This window comes from Mustelus asterias, unplaced genomic scaffold (genome assembly GCF_964213995.1).
Source record: "Mustelus asterias unplaced genomic scaffold, sMusAst1.hap1.1 HAP1_SCAFFOLD_1666, whole genome shotgun sequence".
Taxonomy (NCBI): Eukaryota; Metazoa; Chordata; class Chondrichthyes; order Carcharhiniformes; family Triakidae; genus Mustelus; species Mustelus asterias.
In genome coordinates, this window is record NW_027591611.1 from 60,797 (window position 1) to 72,895 (window position 12,099).

Sequence of the window (12,099 nt, forward strand, 5' to 3'; positions counted from 1 at the left end):
TGCTGGTGACCTGGACACCTAGAAATTTGAATCTCTCGACCATCTCTACTTCATCGCTATTGATGTAGACAGGGGCATGTTCTCCACTATGCTTCCTGAAGTCGATGACTATCTCCTTCGTTCTACTGACATTGAGGGAGAGATTATTGTCATCGCACCAGTTCACCAGATTCTCTATCCCCTTCCTGTACTCTGTCTCGTCAATGTTTGAGATTCCATCATGTACAGTGCACACCTCTGGCCTCTATATTGACAAGAGGATGTAAAGGTGCTGGCAAAAGTTTAAAATAGATTCACAAGAATGATACCAGAACAGAACGGTTATACCGATCGAGATAGTCTGATCAACCCAAGAGTCTTTCTCCTAGAAAAGAGGAGGCTGGAGGGGGGTGACCTGACAGAAGTCTTTAAGATTATGGTGAGGTTTGGCGGGGTCAATGTGAAGGTGGCACAGTGGTTAGCACTGCTACCTCACAGTGCCAGGGACCCAGGTTCGATTCCCACCTTGGGTCACTGTCTGTGCAGAGTCTGCACGTTCTCCCCATGTCTGCATGGGTTTCCTCCGAATGCTCCGGTTTCCTCCCACAGTCTGAAAGACGTGCTGGTTAGGTGCATTGGCCGTGCTAAATTCTCCCTCAGTGTACCAGAACAGGCGCCGCAGTGTGGCGACTAGGGTATTTTCAGAGTAACTTCATTGCAGTGTTAATGTAAGCCTACATGTGACACTAGTAAATAAACTTTTAGCCTTTTTTAAAACCTGGTCAAAAGGGAAATATTGGGCAGCTTTTAAAATATTGCCTTGGCATTTAAGGTCACAAAAGGGTATTTGAATTCGCAGTATTGGCAATACTTTAACCATCGAGATGGTTTTCTGCTGCAAGAGGCCTTTCAGATGGCAGTAGTAACTGGAATTGAGGAACAGTGCATTGTTATGACATGCTAAATTCATGCTAACTTTTAAAAAAACATTTAGACAGTTACATGAGCAGAATGGGTATCGAGGGATGTGGGCCAAATGCGGGCAATTGGGACCAGCTTAGTGTTTAAAAAAAAAAGGTGGCATGGACAAGTTGGACCGAAGGGCTTGTTTCCATGCTGTAAACCTTTATGACAGGATTGGTTTTAACTTGAGTGTGAAAATTAGGACTGATATTCAAATCAGATCTTTATTCTGCAGAATGCAGTGAATTGGTGATGTTTGTAATTGTGTTGGTTTCCTACCTGCCGGGTTCCTAATCTTTGCCAGATTATCCGTGGGGGGTGTTGAACAAAGGTGAGGTGCTTCTCTAAAGTTAACCAGGATGAGCTTGTCTGCTTCCTGGAGGCCAGTTAGAATGCTAACAACAGAGTGAGTAACTGGTTCTGGTGCCTTGGGGGTTCTGGTGCATTGGGATGTTTCTCTATCTTCAAAGGTCGAATCAAATTGCACAGAATGAGATCATTTGGCCCCTTGTGTCCATACTGGCTCTTTAAAATTGCGATACAATTAGTCTCAGTCCCCCAGCTCTCCCGCTACAGCCCTGCAAAAGTCTCCTTTTCCAGTATCTATCCGGTTTGCTTTGGAAAGTTACGATTGACTCTGCTTCCATTGCCTTTTCAGGACAAAGCAGCCCCCTTGATTGGCACCACATCCACAAACATCCACTCCCTCCACCACTGACGCTCAGTAGCAGCAGTGTGTACTATCTACAAGATGCAATGCAGCAATTCACCAAAGATCCTTAGACAGCACCTTTCAAACCCACGCCCACTTCCATCTAGAAGGACAAGGGCAGCAGATACATGGGAACACCACCACCTGCAAGTTCCTCTCCAAGCCACTCACCATCCTGACTTGGAAATATATCTCCATTCCTTTTCACTCCCTCGGTCAAAATCCTGGAATTCCCTCCCTAACGGCTTTATGGGTCAACCCACAGCACATGGACTGCAGCGATTCAAGAAGGCAGCTCACCACCACCTTCTCAAGGGCAAGTAGGGATGGGCAATAAACGCTGGCCCAACCAGCAACGCCCATGTCTCATGAATGAATAAGAAAAAGTGCATTCCAGTTCGTAACAACTCAGTGGAGGTGATTGGACATGGCGATACCCCCGGCACCATGGCACTGCTGGCATTGCAGTGCCCCAATCTCTGAGGAACCAGCCTTGCCACCCTCTTTGGGTCCCGCACATCCCTTTCCCAGCAGGGACGTTCCCAGGCTCCCACAAAGTGGCCAAACGTGGATGGATTATGATCTAGATCACACCTACCCACCTTGCAGGAATCTCACTGCTTTTCCTGCCAGGGACAGCACTTAGCAATTCTTTGGGAGCATTGCGCCCACTGTGTTGCTTTGTTTTTTAAAAAAAATGACAATTATCTTAAATCTGTATTTCTGGCTGCAGACCCTTCTGCCCATTGGAAATAGTTTCTTCCCACCTCCTCTTTCAAACACCTCCACTAAAAGTGCAATCTAAATGGAAATAGGAGTTGTTGGTTGCCTGCCCTCCTTCTTTAGTTGATGAATCAACTGAGACAATGGGAAAAATCACGACCTCTAACTTTAAATTGATGTGTGAAACTGTTTCTTTTCCATTCTAATATTCACCAATGTGAGTGGTAGCACAGGGTCAGAGAGAGCGGAGGAACATCATGCAGACAGTAATGTAGAAACATAGAAAGAGGATCAGGACGAGGCCAATCAGTCCTCGAGTCTGCTCTGCCATTCATGATGATCATGGCTGATCATCCAACTCAATAGCCTAATCCCGCCTTCCCCCCCAAATGCTTCGTTCCTTTTCGCCCCAAGTGCTATCTCTGACTCCTTCTTGAAACATACAGTGCTTTGGCCTCAACTACTTTCTGTGGTAGTTCTATAGCAAGAGCATCCTTCCTCAGATAAGGGGATCCAGCACCAATCCCTGCAATACCCCAATAGTCACTGCCTGCCATTTGAAAAAAGACCCGTTTATTCCTACTCTTTGTGTCCTGTCTGCCAACCAGTTTTCTATCCATCTCAATGCACTGCCCCCAATCCCATGTTCTTTCCTTTTATACAATAATCTCTTATGTGGGACTTTGTCGAAAGCCTTCTAAAAGTCCAAGTAAACCACACCCACTGGCTCTCCCTCATCATCTCTACTAATAACATCCTCGAAGAATTCCAGTAGATTTGATAAGCATGGTTTCACTTTCATAAATTGATGCTGACTGTCTGATTCTGCTCCTGTTTTCCAAGTGTTCTAGAATTTTCCTCACTACTGATGTCAGATAGACTGGTCTATCATTCCCTACTTTCTCTCTACCTCCCTTCTTAAATAATAAGATTACATTAGCTACCCTCCAATCCATAGGAACTGTCCCAGAGACGATAGAATCTTGGAAGATGACCACCAGTGCATCCATTGTCTCCCTCAGTGTACCCGAACAGGCGCCAGAGTGTGGCGACGAGAGGATTTTCACAGTATCTTCATTGTAGTGTTAATGTAAGCCTACTTCTGACTAATTAATAAACTTTGCTTTACTTTACTTTACTTTATTATTTCTCGGGCCATTTCCTTAAAAACTCTGGGATGTAGAAATCAGGCCCTGGGGATTTAGCTGCCTTCAATCCCATCAATTTTCCCAACACCATTTCTCTACTAATACTGATTTCATTTAGATCCACCCTCTCCCTAAACGCCGTGTTTCCCAACATTTCTGATATTTTCTTTGTGTCCTTCTTTGTGAAGACAGAACCAAAGTATGTATTTAGTTGGTCAACCATTTCTTTGTTCCCCATTATAAATTCACCTGTTTCTGACTGTAAGGGACCTACATTTGTCTTCACCAATCTTTCTCTTCAAATACATCCGTTTTTATGTTCCCTGCAAGCTTACTCTCCTACTCTTTTCTCCTTCTTAGTTAATCCCTTGGTCCTTTAATGAATCAGTCACAAACATAGATATAGAATACCAAGTCTCCTTGCACTTCACTCTAAACTCAACATGAAACTTGTGTCGTGTAAATCGAGGCTGATGTGGCTCGGAGCAAGATTTCCTCCTGTTAGTTAGACTCACTCCAGTTACATGCTGAGTTGGAAATTGCCCACTGCATCGTGATGCCACTCCACAATTGTGTAAATGAACCTTGAGATTCCTGAAAGTATCTACAATGAATTTTGTGAATACAGGGAGCTGCAGAGGTTTACAGCACAAATGGAGGCCATTTGGCCCATTGTGTGCTTGCCAACTCTTTGTTAGAGCTCTCCAAAAAGAATCCCAGTGTCCTGCTCTGTCCCGTAACAAGTGTCCACTCCAAGTGTTTAACCATTCTTCCTTTTCAAAGATAGGTTAGTTCCTCCCTCAACAGCAAGAGTCGGTTAGCTCAGTTGGCTGGATGGCTGGTTAGTGATGAAGAGGGTCGCCAACAGCATGGGTTCAATTCCCGTACCGGCTGAGGTTATCCATTAAGGTCCCGCCTTCTCAACCTTACCCCTCACCTGAGGTGTTGTGATCCTCAGGTTAAATCACCACCAATCAGCTCTCCCTCTCAAAAAAGGGGAACAGCATCTTATGACCCCCTGGGACTCTGGCAACTTTACCTTTGGGGTGGCACAGTGGTTAGCACTGCTGCCTCACAGCTCCAGGGACCCGGATTCAATTCCGGCCTTGGGTGACTGTGTGGAGTTTGCACGTTCTCCCTGTGTCTGCGTGGGTTTCTTCCGGGTGCTCCACTTTCCTCCCACAGTAAAGATGTGAGGGGAGGTGAATTGGCCATGCTAAATTGCCCTTTAGTGTCAAAGGGACTAGCAGGGTAATACATGGGGTTATGGGGGTAGGGCCTGGGTGGGATTGTTGTCGGTACAGGCTCGATGCGCCAAATGGCCTCCTTCTGCACTGTAGGGATTTGATGACTCGGAACAGCAATATGGGGCCAGAGTTTTCTTGCTCGAAAAACTCGCTATGGGGAGTTCAGTCTCTTGGTGCTGTTCCCCTTGTTATCCATTTTATTGGTATGAAGTATTGACTTGGTTCCTTGCCAATAATTGACTTTGTGTTTGAGGTTGTGTTAAGTATGACCCATTTTTAATGGCCTTTGTTTGCTCTATGTGCATCTTTTTTGTGTGTTCCTGTCATCTGGTACAGATTGTCTAATAATTACATAACTTTGTCCTGTAAAATCAAGGATTTTTGCTGCTGAGTTGAATTTGTTTACCCAGTTGATAAACAGTGGCCCCTTGTTGTAGAGGATGTTTAGTGTGTTAGTTGGCCGAGGCAGCAGACATAACTGATAAAGGATTTAACCTGTGAGAACGGGAAAGCATCATGAATTCTTGCAGCAGATTACTCTTTTCAGACCAATTTGAGCTTCAGTTCTGGTCGCCGCACTACCAGAAGGACGTGGAGGCATTGGAGAGAGTGCAGAGAAGGTTTACCAGGATGTTGCCTGGTATGGAGGGTCTTAGCTATGAGGAGAGATTGGGTAGACTGGGGTTGTTCTCCTTGGAAAGACGGAGAATGAGGGGAGATCTAATAGAGGTATACAAGATTATGAAGGGTATAGATAGGGTGAACAGTGGGAAGCTTTTTCCCAGGTCGGAGGTGACGATCACGAGGGGTCACGGGCTCAAGCTGAGAGGGGCGAAGTATAACTCAGACATCAGAGGGACGTTTTTTACACAGAGGGTGGTGGGGGCCTGGAATGCGCTGCCAAGTAGGGTGGTGGAGGCAGGCACGCTGACATCGTTTAAGACTTACCTGGATAGTCACATGAGCAGCCTGGGAATGGAGGGATACAAACGATTGGTCTAGTTGGACCAAGGAGCGGCACAGGCTTGGAGGGCCGAAGGGCCTGTTTCCTGTGCTGTACTGTTCTTTGTTCTTTGTTTTGTTCATAAGTAATGATGGATCATTTTACCTTGTGTTGTATGTTCCTGCTCCAGACTTGACATAGCCTCTCACATCATCCTTTTCTTTGTTTCAGCTCCAAGGATCGATAAAGAGAAAGTTGGAAAGCAGTGGCTCCCCCGCCAATCACGACAAAATCAATGAACTTTCTGATGGCGCCTTCTCCAGCGAGGTTAAAAGGATTTACCTCGAAGATGTCAGTCTTCCAATGGGTCAGGGCGACACCTCCAGTGTCCTTCGCCCAGATGTGCAAACCTCCTCCCTCATTGGGCATCGCAGCCAGGCCCTGCAGACTCCTCCCTCCATGGGGCCATCTTTGGGTTGTGTTGCACCAGGTGCCAATGCAGGCCTCATGGGTAGCAACCAAGTGAACGGCAGTGACATTAGCTCACAATTTGCTGTGACCTCCAGCGCTGAGATGAAACCCACTGTGGGGGATGGACACAACATGTTCTCGTTTGACTCCAAAGGAGTCAACAATATGCAAACGATGGATCAGGACTTGGAGGATCTGTTGGAGGAATTGACAAATATGCCCAACCCTCCCCTGAATGAACTTGACATTCTGACCAACAGGAGCGACCCCCTGAACCTGGGGCTTGTCCAAACAAGTCAGAGCAGCACTAGGAAGCCATCTCCTCAAGGAGCTTCCCATCTGGAGAATGCCATACCGAACCGAGAGTTTTCTCCCAGTTACAATCAGGCACCAGGGGGGTCTCCTCAGCGGAGGCCCCCCTCGACAGGTACATCGTATCCATTGCCAGCTCCACCCAATCCCATGCCATTGCCCATGTCATCAGCATCTCAGAACCAAGCTCCCAGCCAGGCCCAGCCGCCTTTGTTGACGGGCACCAGCGCCAACCGCGTTGGGACCAACTGGCATGAGTTGTCGCACGCACAGCAGCTGAAGAAGATAGCCGCCAGCCAGCATCAGCGTTCCGTTTCCCAACAGCCCCACCCACAGCAGGGTCAGGCGACAAACTGGCCCCCAGTCCCTTCCTCTGGACCTTCCCCACCCTACCGACCGGACAAACTTCCCAGCCCCTCCCTGCACCAGCAGCCGTTCAGCCCTCCCAGTGCGATGCTGGCCAACATTCCTCCCTCGGGCAACGCCATGCAGAGTTACCTCTACAGCAAAGCGCCGTCCAGCCAACCTAACCGTCTGCCCATGATGGTGCAGCAGCAGGCGCAGCAACAGCAGCAGCAAGCGGGTTTGAGCCAGGCTGCCGTGAATGAGAACTCCATACCTTCGGAGCAGCTTTCCTTTAGCAACACCAAGCCACTGTCCCATTTTGACCCTGACCTATCCGCGCAGAAGATGCCGCAAGTGGCTGGCAGCCAGAGCCAGCCCTCAGTGGTGCATTACATGCAGCAGCCAAACTCAGCGGTGCAGCAACCTCCGCAACCCGGGCCCACTCAGCAGCCAAGCAGTCTACAGCTGCAATTCCGCAACAAACTACGCATGCAGCAAATGAGGCTACAGAACACCCTTCAGCAGTCACCGGTAAGATTGTTTTAAAAACTAATTGCTACGTATGAATTGTATTCATATTTGTACCTCCCTGAACCAATCGACGGCAAGTAGTCCTCTGGAATTCTTGGCTTAGAAGATAGAAATTCCGAGAGGTACTTGACAGCTGTCTTCAAATCATTCTCCGGAATGAGAGGCCTTTTCTACATTGAGAATGCTCGCTGTTGGGGGGTTGGTTGAACGTGGAGTTGAGGTTACAATTAGATCCATCATGATCTTACTCAGAGGCGCAGGAGGCTCGAGGGGCCGAATGGCCTACTCCTGTATGTATTTGTATGTTTGTGTGTATGAAAATAATGTCTTTGAAGAATGCCTGTGCCGTGTTCGCTGGAGACCGTTAGTTCTTGTGGAGGGAGGAGAATGTTCCTCTTGAGCGAGCAACCATCAGGTGTGAATCTTGTTAGGAGCCAGTGGGGATTTACACAGTAACTTCATTGCAGTGTTAATGTACGCCTACTTGTGACACTAATAATAAACACACTTTAAACTTTTTATCAGTTGTGAGCTAGATTTTGCACAGGATGATACAGAAAGAGACCAATTGGCCCAACCTGTCCATGCCAGTACTTACACTCCACTGATGGCTCCTCCTACCTTTCCTCATCTAATTCCAGCATCATAACCCTCTACTCCCTTCTCCCTCTCTTGCTTGTCAAGCTTGCCCTGGGAACTATGGTTTGGCCAAAATCTATTTTTTTTCATAGAATCCCGACAGTGCAGAAGCAAGACATTCGGCCCATCGAGCCTGTTCCAACAACAATCCCACCCAGGTCCTATCCCCATAACCCCATGTATTTACCTTGCTAATCCCCCTGACCCTAAGGGACAATTTAACATGACCAATCAACACTCCCCGCTGCCTTGGGAAAGCAGCCAGCATAATCAAGGGCCCACGCACCCTGGACATACTCTCTTCCACCTTCTTCCATCAGGAAAAAGATACAAAAGTCTGAGGACATGTCCCAACTGACTCAAGAACAGCTTCTTCCCTGCTGCCCTCAGACTTCTGAATGGACCTACCTCGCATTAAGTTGATCTTTCTCTACACCCTAGCTATGACTGTAACACTACATTCTTCATTCTCTCGTTTAAAATTTATTTATTAGTCACAAGTAAGTTTACATTAACACTGCAATGAAGTTACTGAAAATCCCCTAGTTGCCACACTGTCCTCCTGTTCGGGTACTCTGAGGGAGAATTTAGCGTGGCCAATGCATCTAACCAGCACATCGTTTGGTCTGTGGGAGGAAACCTGAGGAAACCCACGCAGACACGGGGAGAACGTGCAGACTCCGCGCACACGGTGACCAAAGCCAGGAATCAAACCCGGGTCCCTGGCGCTGTGAGGCAGCAGTGCTAACCACCGTGCCTCCTTTCCTTCTCTACGAGTGGTATGCTTTGTCTGTTCAGCACGCAAGAAACAACGCTGTATTCTAATACATGTGACAATAATAAATCAAATCAAAAACCGACGCATCTTTGGCTGTGGGAGGAAACCGGAGCACCCGGAGGAAACCCGTGCAGACTCCACACTTAAATGGAACATTCAATTTTTATTAAGTAGATTTATTAAGTATGTTTCCCGGTTTAGTGAATTCTCTCTTTGCTAACTTCATTGGCCAAAGTGGCACTGCCTCCCTCTTGCCCATCAGACCACTTAACTCCATTAAGATTCATTTTTGCTGGGAATCGGGTCCATTCAGGGCAGTGTCTTGCTCCACGATCGCTTTTGCTGTTTTTAAAGAATTGGTTCCATTGAAGATGGAAGCGAGGTGAATATGATAATAGTTTAGAGCAACTTAAAGTGAAAACACCCAACAGTAAGTCTTTTGACTGATATTTTTACTGGCGTATTTAAACAGTACTTCAGTGTGATGATGATGCTGTTAAAATTCTGTGGAAATAACCGGACCACTGTCCTGTTTCAGGATTTCTGACTTGCAAATCTAGGACTCCTGATGACAAGACCTCTTTAACTGCCTTTCAGGCAGTGTAGCTTGAAATGTGCCAGACAAAATAGACAGTCTTAATGTCTTTAGAAATTCGCAAACACTTGCCTATTGATGTTCACTGCGGTATTCTAAGGCTTTCTGCATAGCAGACTGACTTGGAACTGACAACACTGATCATAGCAACATTATGGTCAAAATGGGAACCAGACCATACGCTCTGTTCGAGAAAATTCTCACTATTGAGGGAGTCCAGCGAAGATTCACCAGACTGATCACCGCAATGGCAGGACTGACATATGAAGAGGGACTGACGTATGAAGATGGACTGGGCTTGTACTCACTGGAATTTAGAAGAATGGGAGGGGATTTCATGGAAACATATAAAATCCTGATGGGACTGGACAGGCTAGATGCGGGTAGAATACTCCCAATGTTGGGGAAGCCCAGAGCTAGAGGATCACAGTCTAAGAATAAGGGGTAAGCCATTCAGGACTGAGATGAGGGGGAACTTCTTCACTCAGAGTTGTGAATCTGTGACATTCTCTACTGCAAAAAGCTGTTGGGGCCAGTTTGTTGGATATGTTCAAGAGGGAGCTGGACACGACCCTTGCAGCTAAAGGGATTAAGGGGAATGGAGAGAAAGTGGGAGTGGGTTACTGAGAGCGCATGATCAGCCATGATCATATTGAATGGTGGTGATTTGATTTGATTTATTATTGTCACGTGTATTAACATACAGTGAAAAGTATTGTTTCTTGCGCGCTATACAGACAAAACATACCGTTCATAGAGAAGGAAACGAGAGAGTGCAGAATGTAGTGTTACAGTCATAGCTAGGGTGTAGAGAAAGATCAACTTAATGCAAGGTAGGTCCATTCAAAAGTCTGACAGCACCAGGGAAGAAGCTGTTCTTGAGTTGGTAGGTATGTGACCTCAGACTTTTGTATCTTTTTCCCGAAGAAAGAAGGCGGAAGAGAGAATGTCCGGGGTGCATGGGATCCTTGATTATGTTGGCTGCTTTGCCGAGGTGTAGACAGAGTCAATTAATGGGAGGCTGGTTTGCTTGATGGATTAGGCTATATTCACGACCTTTTGTAGTGGGGCGAATGGCTAACTCCTGCATCTTTTTTCGATGTTTCTATCTGTGGCTCAGGGGTAGCAGTAACATATCTCAGAAGTTTGGGTGTTTGAGACTCGAGGCTTTGCGCATGGAATCCAGGCTGACACTCCAACAGTACTGAGGGAATGATACACTACTGGCAGTGCAGCTTTCGAGATGAGACTTTAAAACCAAGCCCATGTCTTCCCTTTTCACTGGACATCAAAGATCCCATCGTACTATTTCGAATAGCAGAGGAATTTTCTCCAGTGTCCTGGCCAATATTTATGCCTCAAACAATTTCACCAGGGATTGAAAAGAGTTCAAATATGAAGACAGGTTGCCGAGACCAGACTAGCATTTCCTCAGACATTGAAGATTAAGAGGTGACCTAACTGAAATGTTGGTAAGGTTGATAGAGAGAAGCATATTCCTCTGCTGAAGAAACCCATAACAAGGGGACCTTAAAGTTAGGCTGATGTCAGGAAACATGTCTTCACAAAAGGGGATTGGAAACCTAGAAAGAATCCCTTTGAAAAGCTGGTGACCAAGATCATTGAAATTGTCAAAGCTGAGATTGATGTTTTTATTTGTGGGCAATGTGGGCATTTACTGCCCATCCCTGAGGGCATTTAAGAGTCAACCACATTGCTGTGGATTTGGAGTCACATGTCGGCCAGACCAGGAAAGACCAGACTTTTTTCCCAAAAGGACATTAGTGAACCAGTTGTTTTTTTTTTACGACAATCGACAAGGGTTTCATGATCCCCATTAGACTTTTTATTCCAGATTTTGATTGAATTCAAATTTCACCATCTGTCCTGGTGGAATTTGAACCCAGGTCCCCAGAGCATACCCTGGGTCTCTGGATTACTCGCCCAGCAACAATACCATTCCGTCACTGCCTCCCCAAGGATTTAAAGGGTTACAGAACCAAGGGTGGTAGATGGAGTTCAGATAGGAATTAGCCACGATCAATGTAGATGGCAGAACAGACTTAAAGGGGCTGAATGGCCACCTCCTGTTCCAGTGTTCCCATCTGCTTCTGTTCCCGGAATCTTGCTGTCTGCAAATTGACCACGGCATTTCCTATATTGCAACAGTGATGATACTTCGGAAGCATTTAATTGACTGTAAAGCAATTATTGAAATCCTGTCTTAGTAGAAAGCTAAATAAAGGCAAATTGTTGTTTACTTTTCTCTATTATCTGTCTTGGCCAGAAAGCTGCCCTGATAAATCTCCAATATTACAAAGCAAAGGGATAAATAACCATTGTTTTCCAACTAATGCTGTGGCACCCTCGCTATCACAGAATCAATTAGTGACCCCTGTCACAGATTAAGTGCAATGTCCAGGTAGCAAAGTAAACCTCACGTGGAATGCTGAACCATAACTGGTGGGTCATACAAGGGAACGGAAACGGAAAAACGGATTCGATTCCCGGCTTGGGTCACTGTCTGTGCGGAGTCTGCACGTTCTCCCCGTGTCTGCATGGGTTTCCTCCGGGTGCTCCGGTTTCCTCCCACAGTTTGAAAGACGTGTATTGGCCGTGCTGAATTCTCCCTCAGTGTACCCGAACAGGCGCCGGAGTGTGGCAACTAGGGGATTTTCACAGTAACTTCATTGCAGTGTTAATGTAAGCCTAC

General features: G+C 46.5%; 1 protein-coding gene across 1 annotated transcript; it reads left to right on the forward strand.

Annotated features, from left to right (window-relative positions):
* Window positions 1–301: 301 nt before the first annotated feature.
* On the forward strand, window positions 302–7,374 carry LOC144488563 (mastermind-like protein 2; the record flags this gene model as incomplete). The annotated part of the gene is made up of 2 exons (XM_078206623.1): window positions 302–418; window positions 5,947–7,374. Coding segments are annotated over exons 1-2 (1,545 nt in total), but the record flags the coding sequence as incomplete, so codon positions are not given.
* Window positions 7,375–12,099: the final 4,725 nt, after the last annotated feature.